This window comes from Synchiropus splendidus, chromosome 3 (genome assembly GCF_027744825.2).
Source record: "Synchiropus splendidus isolate RoL2022-P1 chromosome 3, RoL_Sspl_1.0, whole genome shotgun sequence".
NCBI lineage: Eukaryota > Metazoa > Chordata > Actinopteri > Syngnathiformes > Callionymidae > Synchiropus > Synchiropus splendidus.
Genome location: NC_071336.1, coordinates 23,746,888 through 23,768,077, shown reverse-complemented (window position 1 = coordinate 23,768,077; position 21,190 = coordinate 23,746,888). Strand labels below are relative to the sequence as shown.

The 21,190-nt window shown below is 45.5% G+C and overlaps 1 protein-coding gene across 3 annotated transcripts; it reads left to right on the top strand.

Annotated features, from left to right (window-relative positions):
* The first annotated feature begins 813 nt into the window (after positions 1 to 813).
* Positions 814 to 20,457, top strand: vopp1b (VOPP1 WW domain binding protein b). 3 transcript variants are annotated; one of them, XR_008414119.1, is made up of 6 exons: positions 814 to 1,030; positions 13,093 to 13,151; positions 13,995 to 14,072; positions 14,196 to 14,329; positions 16,862 to 18,379; positions 18,476 to 18,614. XR_008414119.1 is itself a non-coding variant. In XM_053858818.1 (5 exons), exons 1-5 carry the CDS (start codon positions 980 to 982, stop codon positions 18,679 to 18,681), a joined length of 528 nt encoding a protein of 175 aa, XP_053714793.1. In that variant the 5' UTR covers positions 814 to 979; the 3' UTR covers positions 18,682 to 20,457. The 3 variants fall into 3 exon arrangements, 2 of the variants coding, with proteins under 2 accessions (XP_053714793.1, XP_053714792.1); XM_053858818.1 differs by lacking the exon at positions 16,862 to 18,379 and having other exon boundaries at positions 18,476 to 20,457; XM_053858817.1 differs by having other exon boundaries at positions 16,862 to 18,626.
* Positions 20,458 to 21,190: the final 733 nt, after the last annotated feature.

The window sequence follows — 21,190 nt, the reverse complement described above, 5'->3', positions numbered from 1 at the left end:
CAGCCCAACATTGGGTTATATGTAATAAGGATTCCGGTTGGCGAAGTGTCTGTCGGCTTCAGAGACACACTTCCCTGCAAGTGTGCGTCGCCGATAAGAGGAGCGTTTGCTGAGATGGAATAAAGAGGGTGATTGGCTGCGGCGCCGCAGCAGTGTTTTGTAAGAGCTGTCGATAACAGATACAGTGGGTGAGTTCCATCTTTAATCCGCCCTGTTTTCCGCTGCCTGACAAATGAACCCTGATGGAGTAATTACTGGGTATCACCGGGAGATAACACTCGGTCTGGCTCGCCTTCTCACACTTTTACACGCGGCTATTATGGGATGTAACGTCAGGGCTACACAAGCACGTAATGGATCAGCTGTCAGCGGAGATGATGGATGACGGTGATCATGGACCAATAACGCTGCTACCTAGTCTCTTAATGAGGCCGGGCCGGACCCGCTTCCATGTCAAATCGATACTGATCCAGTGGCTTCTTTAGTACTCAGATCATTAGCGATGAAATCCGAGCAAGGTGCTGACCCGTAAAGCTGAGCTAGAAACCACTTTCCGCTGGACAACCACATGCACACAGTCCTGACTCGAACTAAACCACCATGCTTGTTTAAATACCAATATTTTCTGAGAATCTTCCGGATCCATCTTTCTGAATGAAGCGGCGCTGATCCTCGTCATCACTTCACCACGGTCAAACGCAAAACCAGGATTTGGGCCACTGAACTCTGCACTGTACATGTGTGAGGGCGGGGCGGGGTGAGGAGGATAAAGGGGCGTGGCCTAATCCCACATCACAGACTAGCGCAGTTCCACGTTAATCCCCGTCCTTCTCTGAAGTCTTTCGTCATCAGTCCTGGAGTGGCTTCAGCGGCCGACTCGCTTCTCGTCCCCGGGCTCGCGATGCGCTCCACTCGGCGATAAGGGAGACGCTCCTCCACGTCCTCCGCGCCGCTGAAGCTGAGCCCGGGCTTCGGAGTCATGAGGAACCCGCTGGAACCCGTCGCTCTGACGTTATGTCTCTTCCTGGAGGTGAGTCCTCTTCGGATCGGAAGGCTATTGGAACGTCTCTCGGGAGACGTGGTCCCGTTTGGTCCTTTTCCGGAGAGCGATGGAGCCCATGGGTTTATTGTCCAAGAGCGCCGCTCGCCAAACTGCACTGAGCATTTCCTGAATTTCACCTTTTCACCTCAAACTCATCTATCTCATGTCGTGATCCATTCTAGTTGAAAGGGTTTGTTTAACGTGGCATTTCGGCGTATTCGGGATGTACATGGGTCGCAAAAATAGCCATCAGCCTCTCGTGTTAGAGCGGTGAAGTACCTGAGTAAAGCTGGAGTAGACTTCTGGACTTCAATCATGCTGTGAAGCTCCGAAACCTTTGACATCACCTACAACCCGGGAATCCTTTGTACGCAGACCGAACACCACCTCTCTCTCCATCTCTCTCTCTCTCTCGCTCTCTGGGCCTGATGGAGCTGCTGTGGCTGCACATGGAGACAATAGTCCTGTTTCCTTTGTCCCGCTCTTTGTCGCTCATGTTGAACGTGAGAAATAACAGAATTCATTTATGGCTTTGTCTTTGACGTGATGTCACCGACACACGTGGGACCGCTCCAGCCAAACGTTTTTATGATCAGTATTGCACATCTCAAATATGATGACAGTTATGAATGATGCTTTAGATTTTATTTTGAACCTGCAGCTGTTTAACAATGTGAGTTATGAGGAACATGTTTTATAAAAGGGGGTGTCTATAAGATGTTTTAAATATAGCTATATTTATTTCTTTTTTCTTTCAGTGTTTCCTCTTGTATTCAGGTTTCTTCAATTGTCACCCACTTATTTTGAGGTTATTTAAAGTCTAAAAATGTCTTTTCTCTGAGTGCAATTCCCATCAAGGTTCCTTCACCTGAGCCTTTCTTGATCTTCTCGAGTCACACCTCGCCTCTTCATAATGTAAAGCCTCCATTCCCCTCTCAGTCGTCTCCATCCGTTCCACTGAACTTTCCTCTTGACCTCTCGCTCTGTTACTCTGGATGACTGACCCCAAGTACTTAAACTGTTTTCATTAACTGCTGGCATCTTCACTCTTCCTTCTGCCTCACTCTCATCTGCACACAGGTCCTGTTTCCCTCGTCTCTCCTGCCCATTCCTCTGTCATCAGCAAACATCATGGTCGTTAAAACTAAAGCTTTACCATAGTGGGGAAATAAGTATTAAAACAAAACGCTAAAATATTAACATTGTATAATAATAATAAATGATCTGATTCTGAAGATGAAATATATTAGATTAAAATTATATTTATAAAATCTAAATAATGCACATTTATTTATGTAATTATCTATGAAATATATGTATATATGTAATTATCTATGTAATTATCTTGGAACATTTTCTTTATCGTAAAAAGGAAAATGCTTGTAGATTTTTATGTACAAGGCAAATAAACAAAAACCATTTAATGATATTTTTGCTGCAGTTGGCCCAGGTATGATGCATCTTCATGCCGCCAACATTCTTTTTTTCTCTTTGGTTGTCTGGGAGATTTGCATTCTGGTTTGCCTCCATCTGCTTGAAGTGAGTTTGACACACGTATATATGTCATCAGTGTCCTCAGTATTCCTTCAGAGCGGCGGCTCAGGAGTTGTCGAGAGCTAATGTGCTCTTAAAGGGCTCTTATGCTGGAGCTTGGATGTGGCCGCGATCCTGTACTTCTCCGCTGCTCATGTCTGTTCATACATTATTCACTCTCATCATGATTATTTTATCCCACTCAGATGACTGCACTGTACATCGGATGTGACTATGGGACTGTGAGGGGAAATCAAGGGAATGTTCAGCGTCTGAGTCGATCCAGATCCTACTGAATGTGGACAGCCGGCACTTAGTGAACCAAAGTTGAAAACATATATTGAATACAACTTATATTCCTGGCATGGGGGGTATTGAGACACCCGGGGAGACTCAGCATCAGGATCAAAATCCCAGTAGAGGGGATCTGAACCCTTTATGCTGCAGGTTAATGTCAATAACCCCGATTAATATCAATACATATCAATCAGAAGCTTGGAGCTTTGTCATCTGTTAGAGTGTCAGAGTAGAGCATCTGCATGTTGAAGCCATTTGAGTTCATGTTGTGATTTCATCTGTATTTTTATTAATCTATTTTTTTATTTGTAATGGAGCAGTGTGACATTCCTTTGGTTTGAAACAACGAATTGTTGCCTTAAATTTTACCAACGAACTCAGCAGGATTTTCAGTCTGTCGTCATTAAATGCTTATAATTGAAGTACGTAACATAAAGACTAGGGATGCACTGATACCAGTATCGGATATCTGTCCAATACTCGTACTCATGGCCACCGATGCCACAAAATTGATACTGCTTTATGGCGTCATGGATTTTTTGAATGTCAGTTTATGACAATTTTGTAAAACTTGTATGCAGTGAAACTTGTGACTGTCACCCAGGTACAAGAAAAACACACTGAGGAATGTCGGTATCTGTCAGTATGCAAAAGCACATACTCGGACATTACTTGTTTTGGAAAATCTGGTATTGGTGCATCCCTAATAAAAACACTCGCGACTGAGTGACACACACCTTCTTGTTCTGTGGAGCTGGTTGTCAACGCAGTGACCTGTTGTTGGATCATCTGTGTTATCTTTAGGAGGATTATGTTAAGTAACCTGATTTAGGTTTTACTATAATTGCTGCCTTAGGTGGCGGACTCCTCCTTGATGGACTGAAAGATGGCGCGAACATTGCCGGTCACACTTCACTGTATGTTAACAAAAACAGCGGAGATGCAACCAGGCCTAGCAGGGGCTAAACCTTGCACTAACTAGCCACAAACATTGGGAGAAAATGGTTTGTTGTTTGACGCACGTGCGTTGCTGTTTTTGGCTCTGCTCATTATTTCAATACACAGTGCAGCCCAACAAAGGTCATCGTGCCGCCATCCAGAGGGGAGACCTCCCCATCTCTCTCTCCCAATGATTATCGATGGGGTGGTTGTGAACACCTTTTTAGAGTGAACCCTTCACATGGATCACCTCACCAAAGGTCTCGCTCTGACAGCCTGATGTGTTGCCGGTTGCTTGGTAATGGCTGGCGGGTCTGTGCGGTCAGCATGGATCAATAAACAGCGCAGAGAGTGGTGGAAGGCAGGAAGACGTGAGGGTGCTGCTGCTGGTGGTGGTGGGGCTTCGAAAGCCATGAGGAGATTAAACAGAATTTAGAAGTGAAGAGCAGATTATAGAACCAAACATGGCCACTTCAGACAATCTTATTGACGTGGTTATTATACAGAGAAGAAAAGGCTTTTGTTGGAATGTTTCATTGTGAAAAATTCCTTTGATGCCTGCTGAGTTCATGATTTTCCTGGACAGAATTTCCAATAGTGTGAGGTCACAAGGGCGAAAGGCAAAGCTCTGGATTTACCCTGCGAGTGTGTTCCGACTCTCACGTGTTCGGGGTTTTTGGGCCGTGACCGCACGAACTGTCACAGATACAGTGGCTGGTATGAGTTGATGGAGTCAATCATCAGCGAGGGACTCAAAGTAGATAGCTGATACGCCAGTGAGATTATGGTACTGTGGTGTCAGGTCCACCTGGAAAGGGGGGTCTGCTACCTGCAGCTCTTTAGCGCTGCCATAGTGGCTCCCAGGAGCTTTTTCAAAAATGTTTGAAAATGGAAAAAGATGGGGGAGGGAAATATATATATGTTTCGAGTATGGTTTCTACGGCAGTGTAGACCTGCCATTTTTTAAAAGATTAACCTAAAAAAACGTAATTTCATGAAACTCTCATATCATATAATTACGTGATATTTCCGTATTATGTAATAACGTGATCGTGCAGCATCATGTAAAAACGAGATGCACCAGTTTAATGTAAAAACGTGACAGTTCAATATTACGTTTTTACGTGATAAATCGAGCAGGAAAAACTCTGTGAACACTTCCGGTTGGTAGCAGGTAGCGTCCTTTGAGTAAACAGGCTGCTTGCGGTTTGGATGGAGGCGAACATTGGAGTAGTCAAAGGTGTTGTTTGGCGGACTTTTCCAACTCGGTACCAAGATGGTATGATGACTGTGTTTTAGCTGTCCATAACTTCCTCTGTTCACTTGCATTCGGTATACAGGATGCGCTGCAGGGAAAATAAACATTTAATCATGAAGGCTCATTATGTATTTGTGGCCAACTAAGTCATTTTGATAGTAGGCTAATATAGCTAATATAGATACATACAGCATATGTTGCCTTCATTATAAGGTTTATTTGTTTTGTTGTTCTTTTGGTCCGATATGGCTCTTGCAACATTTTGGGTTGCCAACCCCTGACCTGGACCGATCCGTGGTGGAGTTCTCGCCCTACTGGGAGGAGGCCCCAGGGCAGACCAACGGCATGCAGAAGAGGTTGTGTCTCTTGGTTCACCTGGAGAGCCCTCATTACTTCTACAAAGTGGGAGGTCAAACTTAAGATGTATTTGAACTATGGCGGTGTAGTGGCAGATATCGTGCGATATGATACGTATCCCGATACAGGAGTGGTGATACGATACATTGCAATATGTTGCGATACTGTTTCAACAATATATTGGAATTAGAAGCATAATTTTAAGGGGGAAAATCAGAAAACAGTACAATATCTTGAGCATGAAAGCATTGTAATGACGTCAGACTGAGTTGAGTTAAATTTCACAATCCAACGGAGGAATGAATCGCTCCAACGTATGAAGTATTAAACCTCTCACAAATGCAGCAGCATGTCCAAGTGTCTGTGGATTAAATATTGATATGGCTTAGGAAAAATCATGACAATATAAGACAATCAAATATTGCCATATTTCAGCAAAATATCAACAAACTATCTGTACATATATTTTCTTACACTTACAACTTCAAATCTGTAATTGTCAATAATGAAGATGGACAAGTTGAATGTTTTGGTCGCCCTTTGGACCCTGCCTTCACCACAGTGCTTCGGTGAGTAATTAACGGTGACACAGATGAGGTTTGGTTGCCGGGTTACCCTGGATACTAATGGCTTTCGCTTGCTGACATTGTCAACACTGAACTTTGGGTGGAAAAACGCGCCTCCCCTGGCGACAGGCTTCTGACAGCTATCGACAGGCGAGCCCTTCAGTGGTCCTACCTGTTGTCGACTCTGTGAATCGAGCCCCGGGCTCTTTTTTTCACTCTCAGCTTCCCAGAGTCACAAATATTGACCCGAACTGTTTTCTCCGCTTTTCTCTGAAAAGGTTTGATGACTCACCCCCTGTCAGGGTAGCTACGGCGCCAGAGCATTTTTCTTGATGTGATGTGCTGTGTCTGCTCAGGGATACTCTGGTAGCATCTCCCCTGCTGCCGCGCTCGCTGCGCTGCTTCCTCTCGCTAACGCAGCGGGAGCCGACAAGCTACCCGCGGAGCCACAAATAACCCCATGTGCTGTGGTGTAAAGCAGAAAGCCTATTAAAACAGTTTGTCATCTGTCGCTGCTTCTGAACTGAAAGTTTCCTGACTAGGTTAATGGCGAATCTGTGTGAGTTACAGGGAATGTTGTGAAGTTGGGGTGCGTGTTATATGGTATAAAACAGAGATTTGATTGAGGCTTGATGCATGTCGGAGAAATATTTATCGCTGAATGAACACCATGCTGTTTGTGTTGTGATAGTGAGTTGAAGGCAAACAACGTGTGTATTAAATGCTTTTGCGCCGCGCTGCGGCCTGCTGACGTCACACGCTGGAGAGAATGGTACTGTTTGCCTGCAGAGATTTTAGTGTCTCAAATGCAGTTTCAGCACCAAAAATATTGTTAAAACACTCCAGCCAGGATAACAAGGCCTGCCTGGTGATTTTGTGCCGTAGGATTGGATCGACATGACAAACAACGCTACGATAGACGTGGGTATCGACTCGAAACTTCAATCAATGGATTGAGTTGCACTTTCTGTGACAAGCGAAACATTAATGTCAGCAAAAGATGCTATTTGTGAAGCTGGTTGTTTGACAAGCATATGTCTGTTCTACTTCCTGGACTGAGGACCAGGAAATGGACGAAGCATGTACAAAATAGAAATACTAGTTACCTGCATGTAACGCCATTCCTGTGGGTACATGCACAGAAGATGCATGTATTTGTTTGTAGCGACACGTGCACAAATGAACCAGCTTTTCACCCTGACAAAATCTGTGCCGGCTACTTCCTGGTCTGACGCGTGATATACACTACTCAAATATACAACTACTCCTCACTGACATGGCATCAATATATTGACGTTGGGAAAGCTGCTTTTTGTGTCTTATACTGACAACGAAGGCAGCCTTCATCCCAAGCTTTACCCAACCCCACCTCCTTTTTGCCACAAAAGGTGGGTGGCTTCAATGTGAAGCCTAATGCATCAGCATCCAACCTTCAGCGTCAGTATCGGAGGCAAAAGTCAGCTCTGCCCACATCTGTACATATAAGACCATGGGAGGGAGGATGAGAAATAAAAGCCTGTAATAAACCTGTAGAGCCCAGACACATTCCACAAGCGGACACAGTTGATACCTACACTGGTATTTGTCTCGTGTCTAGCCTCCGCTAATTTGCATTTGATTCAACCAGTGCAGTGGGATATCTGTCTGAAGTGTATTTATCACGTCATTACCGTGTGTGTATGGGTGCACAAAGCTTTCCTTTCTCTCATCTTGGACTCTGCGTCAATGTGGTGAGGAAGGAGACGCTGGAGAGCGTTTTCAGGGCAGTTTAAAACAGGTATTATATTTATACCGCCACATATACCGCTAGGGTAAAGGGATTAAGATAGGGCTGCGACTAACCATTATTTTTGTTGTCGACTAATCTATTCATGATATTTTCTATTTGTCGACTAATGTGATGTGTGATGTGATTACCTTTGTTTGGACCTATTTTGAATTTCTGTTTAACCTTGCTTATCTTCGCAAACAATACGAAGCCACACTTTTGAACACCATGACCCGTCGCCGCTCAAACTCCTGGCTGTGACTGAGGCGGTCAGTCGGTGGTGGTGACGCGGAGCCTGGGGCGTGCAGAGATAGTGGCCAGTTGGAGTCGGACCTCAGTCAGGAGCCAATGAAAGGACCAGAAATTAACATCTCTTAAGGATTCCAGAGAATGTGATATTTTCTCACTGCTTCTGAATAACAACCAGTTCTCGACCAACCAGTGTGTGTTCACACCAACAGCAACATAACCCATCGATGCACAGATTTTCACATCAACAAATTTTTGTTGACGACGTTATTGATGGCGTCAACTACTCGTTGCAGCCCTAGATTCAGTTTACACCATGATTAGAATTTGCGGCGGTAGCATGCAGTCCTATGTGGAGAAGTACCCACATGGTACCATTCTTGAGAGTACTTAGTAGTGATGGGTAGATGAGGTTTCATGAAACAGTGTTGTGATTTTCAGATTCCACCAGATGGCACTGTCGGCTGCAAAATGTTTGAATTTGAACAGCGAATTCAATGTGACCTCACATAATTTCTAAACCAAGAGCGCCATCTAGTGGAAAATTAGGACACTGTTTCATCAACTCGGCAATACTGCTTCATGATACCTCATCACTACTTGAAGGAGATTTGAGCAAAGGGGATCATTTCCAAGGGCGAGATTAGTGAGGACCAGCAATTGTGCTAACAAAACAAATGTGTCGTTAGCACAAATTCTAATGGAGTTACAGTAAAATGTCACGTGAATAAACTTCGGCAAAAAGGTTGGCAAAATCATAATAGTTGTATTGGAACTTATGTTAACAACTTATGTGGGGAAACAACTGTCTCAATTGATACATTCCAACATTTGAGCAGCAGTGGAAGCATTTTGTTTTGTTTTTTTCTGAGAAATGGGACAAGAAAGTTGCCACTTGCTTGGTTGCGCTCAAGGTCAGGACTGAAAGGGAAGGTTTGGGGAAGCTCCTGCAGCGTGTTTGTCAAGATAAGGTGGGAAACTCAGGTGGATATTATTATCGTGCCAACAGTGCACCACCGCCTGTCTTTCCAAGATTATCGCGCGGCAAAGCCACATTGTTCCTGGTGAATAACAAGTGCAGTCCTTACATACCCCACATGCTAGAGATTGTAATGGTCCGGTGGGAGCTGGAGTGAAGGTGGATGTATTGACGGGAGGAGTGGATTTATAGCCGATGATAGACAGAGGGAGACACATAAGCGGTGTTGGCGTCCTTCAGATGTAGATGGAGGCGCAAAACAAGTGAGGGAAAACAGGTTGGAGAGAAAAACTGTAATGAGCAGTGCTGTTATGTTGACCTAAAGAAAGATGGATGCTGAACGAGCCTGTGGAACTACTGAAGCTTCCTGGACCGTTGCTGAGCCACATGGATCGCTACGGGGTTCGTCGGCGTTTAGTAGCGGCGACTCATTATTGAGCGCCTTTGTATCTGATCTACTGAGTTGGTGCAGTAACAAGTAGCTGAAGTGTTTGTGTGTAGCGGGAGTAGCCGTCTCAGTGACAGAAGCTGTTTAGGCTTAGATGTTCACACTGAGTTTCCTTTGTGTCAATCCACAGTCTCCTCAGACTTAAACATTAAGACCACTGCTCCGTTAAGTGAGCCGCTATCTTCCTCATTGTTACTGTTTCTTTGCTCACTGCTGGTGTCTGTCCCTGTAGGTCATAAAGCTAGCTCAGTTACGCCATGAAAAACATGAACAAACTTGTGTGACATGTTCATTGGAAAACACCAACAACAAATTCTTGTGTGGAATGCTCTTTTGCTGTAGAAGTCACTGTGACTCAAACACACAGTTGTTGGAGGTGCTTTATATTTCATTGAATACTGATCGAAAAGTGTGCCATCCCATGACTAACCCTATCGCAATTGTCCATCTTTCTTTTACGTGATGCGTTAGCCACATCAGGTTGGAAGATGGAACATGTGCTTCCAGTGAAAGCCCACTGCGTCAACGTGCAAAACATCAGACATTGGACACAGAAATCACTTGAGGTTGTCGCTATTTGACACTTTGAGAATGTGTCGGTTTGATCACCCCATGGCGACAAGAAAAGGTGAACTCTCCTGCTGCTCAACTCAGGCAGCTTCAGCAAACTGGCATGTAAATGTGTCGCTGATTCATAAGCATAAAACTGCTAACAGTAAACTGATGAGGAGCAGTGGCTGAAGCACCACAGTCAAAAAGGAAGGTGAGACAGACTGACTCATTAAGAATCACATTTAACACACTTCCTCTGAACTAGGCATTAAAATCACCAGCACTTGAGCATGGAGAGTTTTCTGGGCTCATGAAAGTGAGACTGGTTCCTCAGCATCAGGCTGTTAACGCAACTGACGCTTAGCAACACCCACCACTCCGAGTGTGACATAAGTGAATTGCCCAAGAAATAATCCTTAATTTCACCAAGCTAGATGAGCAACCTTTCTCAGGTGTCGTTTGCGCGGTGACGGAAACGCCCGGATCCGTCGCTGTTTTGGAGTCGGATGCAGCGTTCATCAGCCTGAATCTGAAACCTTTGGAAACATCCGGAGTGGAAACTTTCATAAATGCAGTGCTCTCTGTCTCGGAGTCCCACTACGAGCGGCCAGAATGTAAATATTTCACGGACATAGGACACTCTCGAGAGATTCACATGCGACGTCTCACATCGGATTTAATGTTTTTCAGTTGTCTTTTTGACAGAATAGTTGCTGCATTCTGCAATTTTTTTTTTTTAACTATTTTTGCCTTCTTGAAGAGGTGTATTAAAATGTGTCTGAATTAAAATACTTTAATGGTTCATGTGCATAGAAGGTCTCATCAGTTTGATTACAAATTCATTGTCAATCCATGAGATCGGTATCGGTGATGATCGGCACTCTGACTGATCGGTATCGGCGATCGGCAACAAAAACCCTGATAGGAGCATCCCTACTCTGAACCCGTCTTTGTTTTTGTGTACTGCAGCATTATGTCTTGGATTTTCACCACGTTCTCTAAGTCCCATCACTGCTGGTGACCTTTGTTTCACAATCCCATCTTAAGTGGAGGAGGCACTCAGGACGACGGGCTGTCTGAGGCAACACTTACTCAAAAGCACTTGGCCAGACCCAAAGAGAAACTGTGGCTGAAAGAATCTCTAATGCAGAGCTTAAGGATGGGAATCCAGAGGGACACTGCAGCGGTAATTTGTGTCTTCTGTTATCGCACCGTGGGCTGCGAGTGCGTGGGCCGCGGGGCCAAGGAAAGTCATGTCGTACCTGCAAATGAAGCTGAAGTATTTCTCGATAACTCCAGCAGCGACTTGGCGACGAACAGGATCCTTCAGTCTCGTGGCTGATGCTAGATATTGTCCTAATTGAAGTGCGGTTATCTTTGTGAAGATGGTTCCGCATGAATGGAAGCGTGCAGCCTGCCACCCGCAGGCGAGGCGACGAACCCCCCTCCCAGCCCCCCCACCCGATGTGATTTTCCACAGCGGCTCATCCGCCCGCTTCCTTACTCCGCAGCAGCACATCTTGGCTACAAAGAGAAGCCGTATTTTGACACAAGCATATCATTTCAAAGAGGGATAATTAAAGCGGCTCTACAGACGGCCGGCTTTCTTTCACTATTGTGAACGGGAGCCAGCCAAGTTCCACTGGAGAGACGGAAGGAAGAATAGTAAATGAGACAATTGAAATGAATCGTAACACTCGTGGAGCTGGAGTTGAAAGGTTCAGGATATCAGACTGGAGGTGAATGGTATGTTTGGAACAGTCAAATTAGCTTTTTAACACTTGGCTCTCTGATGGTTAGCAATGACTGTTTAGTAGGGAGTGGTTGGGTTTCAATCCCAGGAGGGTCGCTGGCCTCATAGATCTAGGAAGAGATCAGTCAATTCATGTGACAAGCCCTTATGAGTCACCGCATTTTCACTTGTTTTTATTGTGTGACGCTCTCAACAAACTCTCCTGCACTAAGGGTACATCACTTACTTGTTTTTATACAGAGTACTACAGTATTGTTGCCACAAGAGTGACCTAGTAAATTTCCCAAACGCCTGCATTATACACCCAACTATTGTGAGGGGCCATCGAGCCAAAAGAAAGAAGGGACAAAGTCAAAAAGCCTAAAAAAGAATTGTGAAATACACATAATTTTAATATATATTATTAACATTGAATATGATCATTCACGTCATTTATATTACAAGCATAAAATAATTATTGACAAAACATATGAATATGATATAAAGGTACTTTCATTTCAATTTCATTTGAGGAGCAACATGTACAAACAAAAAGGACAAAAGAGAATGAAAACTTTGCTTTTCTTATATTCTGAGTTGAACTTGTTTGGGATAATGCAAAACAAAATTCAGAGTCTAGTTTAGCTAGTTCTCGGGATCATATCTGCCTGATCAGTTCTGTGTCTTTTTGTTCTTGGTTTATTCACTTAGTCAAAGGGCTGCACGTGGTCCAGGTCTGGTGTTCTTAAGAGTTAAACATCGATCAGGACGGTCTGGATTGAGACAAAACCCAAAGGATGTTAAGGTCATATGTGTCGCGAGTTAAGCCTTCTGGCTTATTTGGACACAGACAGAAGAAAGATCACTTGCTTGAGAGCATTTCCAGTTAGAGGAGTCGCAGCGCTTCTCAGCAGGCCTCCTGTCTGAAGATCATTCTTCCACAGAATAATCACCGTCTTTCTTCAGGCTTAATTCAATGAGTGGCTCTTGGTCATCGGGCTACTTGCTGTTCCGGGAGACCAGAGTGAGGAAAGTTCAAGAGTCCATTGACTGGAGTTGCTGTTTATTATTCTAATGACAGAGTCGACACAGGACAGTAGCTTTTGTTGCAATAACTCTAGAGATGTATAGACGAGGTATCATGAAACAGTACTGCAGGGTTGATGAAACACAGTACTAATTTTCAGAGGCCACTGGATGGTGCTCTTGGTTTAGAAACGATGTGAAATGAAAGAGTTTACAGCAGACAGTGACATCTGGTGAAAATCTGGACACTGTTTCATGAAGCGTCTTCAAACCATTACTACTCAGTGTAGATGATGGATGAATGAATGGCTTAATACTAACCCCACCCTGTTTGTGTTTCTTACAGACTGTAGAAGCCAAAAAGCACTGCTGGTATTTCGAGGGAGGTTACCCCATATACTTCATGTAAGTACCTTGATCTGCATCTTCGTCCTCTGTGAGCTGTAAGAGGCTGTCTGTTGACTCGTGGACCAATTTTGAGTTTCTGTTTGAACCAGAGGGGGAGGGGTCTTGTACCTTCATCAGGATTAAACCTGCGTCTTCACTGAAGAGGAAAAGACTCTGCGTATATTGCTTCTTTCGACACCATTACCAGTTAAAACTTGTTTTTAAATCATGAGTCAGTGTGGATGGACGTATAGATGGATGGATGGACGTATAGATGGATGGATGGATGGATGTATATATGGATGGATAGATGGATGGATGGACAGACAGACAGACAGACAGACAGACAGATAGATAGATAGATGATGGATTGATAGATAGATGGATGGATGGATGGATAGATAGATGGATGGATGATAGATAGAGGAGACGGAGCAGCAGTTAAAGAACAGGTAACTGTCAGCGTGGACAACAGGGGTGAGGAATCACTGTTGCTGACTCAGCTGCTTCACACCGCGTGATCTCCCGGGACCCGTTAAGTGACAGCAAGCTGAGGGGGAGTCATTGTGTTAGTCCTCGGTCATCCATCACCCCGGCGTGAATCATTGGGAGCTCCCGTTTGCTCTCTGCACAGCTAGTTGTGTAGCGACTGGAGACGGTGTTTCCTGCTGGTTCTCGGAGGGGAACAGAGTTTTACGGGTTAATTGTTATCCAATGATCCAGGACAGTGAGAGCAGGTGTGATTTATTACCCACGGGTCCAGGCCAGTGTTGATGAATGACCCTGGGACTCACTGAAGTGATCATATCTTGGTGACCCCCCTCACTGAGGATCCTCCCCCGGTGTGTGTCTCTGTCCCAGATGCCGCTCTTACGAGGACTGCTGCGGGACGCGCTGCTGCGTGCAGGCGCTCTCCATCCAGAGACTCTGGTACTTCTGGTGAGTAAAGTCGCTGCCTGTCTCCAGTCCATCACATGTGGACAGTCAACCACTCACACCTACCAACGTCGATTAGCCTCAGGGAGTTTTTGGACTGTGGGACATCATGTGGTCTGTTGCCAGGGTGCTGCTAATGATGGGCGTGCTCTTCTGCTGCGGCGCCGGGTTCTTCATCCGTAGGAGGATGTATCCGTCCCCTCTCAGAGACGAGCCGGCCTTCAACGTCTCCTTCACCAGACACCCTGTCAACTCTCCAGGTAAAGCAGAAAAAAGACTTCACCCACTACTCAAACAGCGGGTGAATAATACCCCCCACCTATGGGGAGCCTAAGTCTCGCACATCTACTTCCACCTCAGGGGACCTAAGTTAGCAAAACATATGAACTGGAGTCAATGGAGAGGTTAAAGTTATTTTCTGATCCGGCTTGAAATATGCCGTTGATCTCACAATGCTTGTCGCCTTGACCAACTACAAGGCAAGAGCCAGGAGTGGGACAAGCTCTACAGGGTCACGGTAAGTGTTTAACAATGTCAGCTAACGTTTGCTAGCTTCTACCTTTGATAGTATGATACCTTTGGGAATCGGCCTTAGCGCTGGAGCAGTCGGATTCCGCTGTGACGTCATACATGCAACCTTTTATGTCATTCAAATAATTACAAGTTTTCACAAGCAAATAGATCATGAATTACACGACAAACCAGAAAATAACTTTGATCTCCACATAGCCTTTCATTCTTTTTTTTTTCTTAGGTCCCATGCACTGACCCTAAGAGGCGAAGTCTTAGGCTCCCGATAGGCACGTATGGAGTATGGAAAACGTTTCCTTTTACTTAGCTACTATTGACTTCGCAAAACCACTGGGATGATAAGACCTGTGTGTAGAACTGGGAGGTTAAATCTGGGAAGTAATTACACTTGTGGGAAGCAAACGAGCGCGGCTACTTATCGTCCTCCTTTGCGATTTGTACGTTCACACTAAACCCCGGCGACATGTAGAGGCATGAGGTCATGCAACATGTGTCATGCTACAGTATGGAAGCCTGCGATGTGACACGTATGGGGCGTTGACCGTGTTTCAAGCGGGGACGTTCCAGGCATCAAATACTGAGGTTGAGTCATCTAAACTCCCACGACAAGTTGACCAATCAGAGAGGGACACTTTGGTCGCCAAGTGACAGTTTGTGTGAATGCACCTTGACACCTTGGCATGTACCTGCAAGCCATCACAACAGCATAAAATTACATCATGTCAAGTTATTGCAGGGGAAGAAACGGGGGAAGAATCTTGTTTACGTTATATATCACAAACATGGCTGTGCTGGACCACTTGCTTATCTTGCTACTGGTTGCAGCAGTTTCCAGTTTTAGCTTCGGATGTCATGTTTCGTCATGTAGGATCAAAAAGAGTCTGATCGGAACGTGGACGACGTGCAACTACCATGAATCAACAAATGCGTGACGTGGAGAAAAAGTTCCGAGCCGTGGTGTAGCGCTGTCGTCCCAGACATCCTCCCACACTGGCAGTCTGGTTATCCATATAGAGAACTGAAGATTAGCTAGTGCATTTTGAAAGGTAGCATTGCTGAGCTAATGGCTACATTGCAGCATGGAGGGGTTGCGGTGATCACCGCATTTTCTTCTGAAAGTTTGTTGGATGTTGTGAGTGTGTACTGGTGATGGGTTGATGAGGTTTCATGAAACAGTGTCCTGATTTTCAGAGGCCACCAGGTGGCACTGTCTGCTGTAAAATGTTTGGACTTGAACAGCTAATTCAGTGAAACCTCATGTCATTTCGAAACCAAAAGCGCCATCTAGTGGACTCTGAAAATTAGGACACTGTTTTATCAACCCTGCAAAACTGTTTCATGATACCTCATCGACCCATCACTAGTGTGTGCTCTGTGATGGACCAGAAACCTGCCCAGGGAGCCCCTTTCCCTCTTACCCCATCTAGCTGGGTCTGCCTTTGCATGAACTCATTATGGAAATTACTACATCTTTCCCCCAGAAAGTCAGACATTGTCTAAGACATCACAACTTGATACTCTAAGTATTTAATTTCCCAGGAAGTAGCTCTTAGCTTAGCTCACAATGCGACTCAAAGGCTGCTGCTTAGTCGTAGTGTGGCCATAATGTTATGTCAGATGAGGAAAATCTTTTACAGCAAATTTGTTGCCACAATTGTTGCTAGGTAACGTCTCGCCCCACGTCTGACTCTAAACCTTCCGCATGAAACCTCCAGAGTCTTAGACACATTGCGCACAATTATGTTTTTGTCAGTCAGTCGTGCAGAAAATTGCACACTCGGCATCCAGTGCTTTGTTCGAGCTGAAGGATTTTTTCCTGATCAGCTCTGGTGTATCATTGGTGTGTGAAAGAACTTCACACGAGTGGATGGTGATGAGTCCGTTCATAAGCCCCTCCTGCTTTGACATGAGTGCAGAGAAACTAAAAGAATCTAAATGTATAAGTCGTGTTCCCTTTATATAGAGGAACTAGTCTGTTATCTTATTTTCCTCACCAGTCAGCAGCTTCCCTCGAGTCTGGCATCGCTGCCTTGTGCTGTTAGATTCCAGGTTCTTTACGACCGAACAGCCGGTGCCGCATTAAAGCTGAATAATAATAGTCGTCGTGGGTCGCAGAGGGACCATCAGGAACAGGTGGAGCCGAATCTCCAAACAGCCGTTGGATCTTCTCGGCTGTGATCCACAGGTTTTATTATTTTGTGATGATTTCAACACGAAATCAAGAAGACTAATGGAAGGTTTTATGATCCGATTCACTGCAGGCGGGCGTCAAGAGGACGGCCCATGCAAACACGAGCGAACGCCGTCGGAAACAAGCGTTAAAATAGATGTCAGGATTGTGATGAAGCAGCAGACGAGAGGCAGGAACAAGAGGGCGTGTGGGTCAGAGCACAGGAGAGTGGTGGAGCGGGAGAGTGAGACAGGACGTGAGGAAGAGGGGAGAGACAGACTGCTGATACTTAGAGAGTCAGGGAGCAGGGGAAAGATGTCCAGGGAGAGGGACAAGTTAAAGGAGTCTGGAAAGTGAGCAAGGGTAGAGAGACAGTCTGGGGAGGGAGACAGCATGAAGGAGAGAGGAAGACAGTAAGCAGGAGGGTGAGACAGATGCCAGCACAGCCAGGGATGGGGACAAAGAGAAAGAGGTGAGACAGCTTAAGAGTTGAGAACCAGGGTGTAAGACAGAGCAAGGTGAGTTCAAGTAAGGAAAGCCAGGCAGTGAGGGAGTAAGATATAAGTGTGAGGGTCAGAGCAAGAGATTCAGGGAGTGAGACAGGGAACATAAAAATAAGGGAGTGATTCAGGAAAAAGAGAATAACCTGTAAAGAGCGAGTGAGATGGGGTGGAGAAGAAAATGGAAAGACATAAACTGTGCAGGAGGGAGAGCTAGTGAGTGAGACAGTGGGCAGGGGAGGGGAGACAGTTCAAGAGTCAAGACAGAGACAAAAAGTTGAGGCAATTAGTAAGACAAATATAAGAGTTAGAGTTGGACAAGACAGCCAGGGAGTGAGACAGGATGGGCAAGGAAGGAAGACAGACAGCATGAAGGAGAGTGGAAGACGGCAAGCAGGAGGGTGAGACGAATGAAAGCATAGCCAAGGACGGGGACGAAGAGAATAAGAAAAGAGGTGAGACAGTTCAAGAGTCAAGCGCCAGGGAGGCAGAGCAAGCATGTGAGTTAGACTGGTGAGACATGGACAATGAGGGAGTAAAACTAGTGTTTGAGAGTGAGACAGGGAACCAAAAAAAAGGGAGTGATCCAGAAAAAAACAGAACCTGTCATGGCAATACAGTGAGTGAGACAGGGTGAAATCAGGGTGGAAATCATAAACTGCGCAGGAGGGAGAGCTGGTGAGTGAGACAGTGGGCGGGGGAGGGGAAAACATCCGGAGAGCGAGACAGTTCAAGAGTCAACAGGCAGACAGGAGAACGTAAGAGAGTCAATTAGTAAGACAAAGATAAGAGGTGGGGCAAGACGGGCAGAGAGTGAGACAGGGCGGGAAAAGAAGTAAGCAGGGGAGTGAGACAGATGCAAACGCAGTGAGGGCTGGAGAGGGTGAGACAGTTCAAGAGTGGAGAAATAGAGCAAGCATGTGAGGAACTTGTGAAAGCTTTGAGAGTCAAGAGAATCCGGGAGTGAGACAGGGAATCAAAACTAATGGAGCAAGACAGTAGGTAACCTGGCAAAAGATGGGGTGAGACAGGGCAGACAAGAAAATGAGCCGCAGAGAGACAGAGACAGCGACAAGCAAGACAGTGAGGCAGAAACCGAGCAAGAGAAGGTGTGGGGTTCCTGTGATGAGTAACCAGTGGGGGTCCCTCCTCCGCTGGACTGGTTCCTCTCCTGCCCCTCAAAGTAACAAGCCCTCTTGTGTCAGTGTCCCAGCAGCCTGGAAGCATGCCTGGCTTTGGGGTCAACGGGATGACGGGGGGCGACCCGGCGCTCGCCATGGCACACCCGGCGTACCTGGCTCAGCAAGGCTCCGCCCACATGATGATGAGCTCCTATCCTCCACCTCCGTCCTACTGCAACCATCCGCCGCCGTCCTACGACCAGATATTTCACAACAACGACAAGAAGTGACGCGCCGGCTGCGGCGGCGGCGGGAGGATGAGGACTGAACTGTGACTCCCACTGTCGCCTGCCGGGACTGGAGCGGGTCTTAGATTCATTCCTTCACGGTCTCATCTAGTCTCAGATTTCCGGGATGTTCGTGATGACGCTGCAGCCTTGTTGGACTGACGAGGACGGACCTGGAATCACCCCGACAACCCTGCACCATGTACCCCCTCCCCCACTCATGATGCATTAAAAAGCAGTTGGTCTCAGTGGAACCTTGTTTCTCTTACTCTCCGCTGCGTGAGATGATTAGAACATTCTCCTCAACATGACTCATAACGAAATGATGAGTTATGGATGCATATTTTATGACTGGACTATGTGTGTGTTTTCTTGTACTTCTATCTTTGTGAGTACCTGTATGCGTTTTTAATCAAGAGAGTGAGGACATTTTGGCTGGTCCTCACTTTGTCAAGTCTCATTCCGAGGGTTAAAACTACAAAATAGCTCGGTTAATAACATTGGCTTTTAGTTTGGTTAAGAGTAAAGGTTAAGTTAACCATTTGTTTTAGATGGTGAAGTTTAGGGTGAGAGGCTGGGGAAGGGCTTATGTCAGAGGTGGGCAGTTAAATTTCCTAAAGGGCCACATTACAAACTGTGACTGTTGTGAGGGGCCATCATGCCAAAAGAAAGGTGGCGATGACTATGATTCAAAGGAAGCAAGGATATATATGCATCTGTAAATGCATCATATTATATAAATCCTAATAAAACTATGGACCAAACATCTAAGATAAAAAGGCAATTTATTTCTAAATATATTTAGAATTTTCTTTCAAACGAATTTTGAGGAAAATACCGGAAACAAGATATAAAAACGATGACTTATAAGTCGTATAATTTTTTTGTCTGACCTCATGAGGGCCACAAAAACACAGCCAAAGGGCCGCATATGGCCCCCAGGCCATCCCTGTTCCTCTCTCCTTCTTTTTAAAGCCATGAGAAACCACCTTGTCATCCGACTGAGGTTTTGGCAGGTGTGAAAGCCAAACTAAATATGAAACAAAATGTGTCCGACTCTACTCAATTTAAACAAAAAGTGATCAATATCAACTCAGACATTTGACCACGGATCGACCCACTGCTGTCCTGAAAAGCTCCAACCTGTCTAGAGACAGCTTCAGTTCGCGCTGTTCATGGCTTCCAAATAAAACTTGTGGTAAAAGGTCACTGTTGCTGTAAATCTATTACAAAAACGACCTGAATTCAATACAAAGGTTTAACTTCATGATCATGACTATAAATAGAGCTTGCTTTTCCTCAAATGTCAACTGACTTCCTCTTAATAACTTCATAAGAAACTGAATTTAAAAGCAGAACACGTCAGCCAATATGTCCACACCCACCGTCCTGCTCTCGTCCGAGGTCGAGTCACGGGTCAGTTGACATCTATGGCGTCAGATGATGACCAACCATTAACAGGACTTCTGGGTCCAATGCTAGGCGGATCAAAGGAGTCATATACTCTGCTTTATTTTGACGTCACTTGGTTAATAAAGCACCTTGTGTGACCATGCGTTATATACCAAGTGGCTTATGACTGAATATCAAAAGCGTGAGGATCGCCACCCCATGGCTAAACCCAGCGACACGTCACAACAGGAAGTGCCGTACCAGGCGTAATGTGCGTCGGTTGAATACCTAGAATGTCAACTTGACAAGCGGACCTGTACACTGGAGGAAAGTCATGTTTGACTGCAGTAAGGGGGCGCTAACACTAGGATTCTGATCCCCAACTCCCAAGTTTGTGAGCGAAAAGAACAGTGAGAAAAAAACTGTGGTGAAAACCTTGTCTTCCCATCTTAACTGAGAGACATACCTCTTGCTTGTGTCCTGGTCTGCACCTGGGCCTCCTCCCAGTTGGACGCCTCTCCCCACGTGCCCGCACTCTGCAGAAAGGTTGTCACATGCAGCTATACATTTTAGCTATTTCCCCCTGAAGTTGGCACCACAAAGAAATTTCAAAGAAAGTGAGAAACAACTAAATCTATTTCACGCTTCCCTGATGGACCGACATTTGCGCCAGGGGAAGACTTCACAATCCACTTGGATGAAGAACACAGTCGGCCCGAGCTCATGCCGCAGACAATTTGACGTGTTGACAGCGGGTGCAGCGGGAAGTTGTCGACATCAATACAGCACAACCGAGAAGATTGAAAATGGCTCTCTGGCATTTAAAGGGCAGAGAAGTACAAGAATCAGGAGCAACAGCACGCAAAAACCTTCTACCTTTTTCCGCCACATACTTTCCTTCCGTATTGTTCACAGCGTAAACAAATGGAAACGCAGGCCAACATATGACGGAGACACCAGTCCGGTGCTCTTCCAAATCTCGTCATTGAAAATGCACATTTCAAAACAGCGACAGCTGCTCAGCGACAATATTGACCCAGTAAAAATCTTTTGTTGCTTGACGTCAACGGTGAGCAGGTGTTTCATTACACACGCACAAATGATCAGTGTGCAACTCTAA

Excerpts from the sequence above, each read along its gene's own strand:
- vopp1b (XM_053858817.1), top strand. The coding sequence starts at position 980 with ATGAGGAACCCGCTGGAACCCGTCGCTCTGACGTTATGTCTCTTCCTG. Across the intron at positions 1,031-13,092 it reads CGTTATGTCTCTTCCTGGAG|ACTGTAGAAGCCAAAAAGCA; the intron begins GTGAGTCCTCTT and ends TGTTTCTTACAG. Across the intron at positions 14,330-16,861 it reads ACACCCTGTCAACTCTCCAG|GCGGGCGTCAAGAGGACGGC; the intron begins GTAAAGCAGAAA and ends GATTCACTGCAG.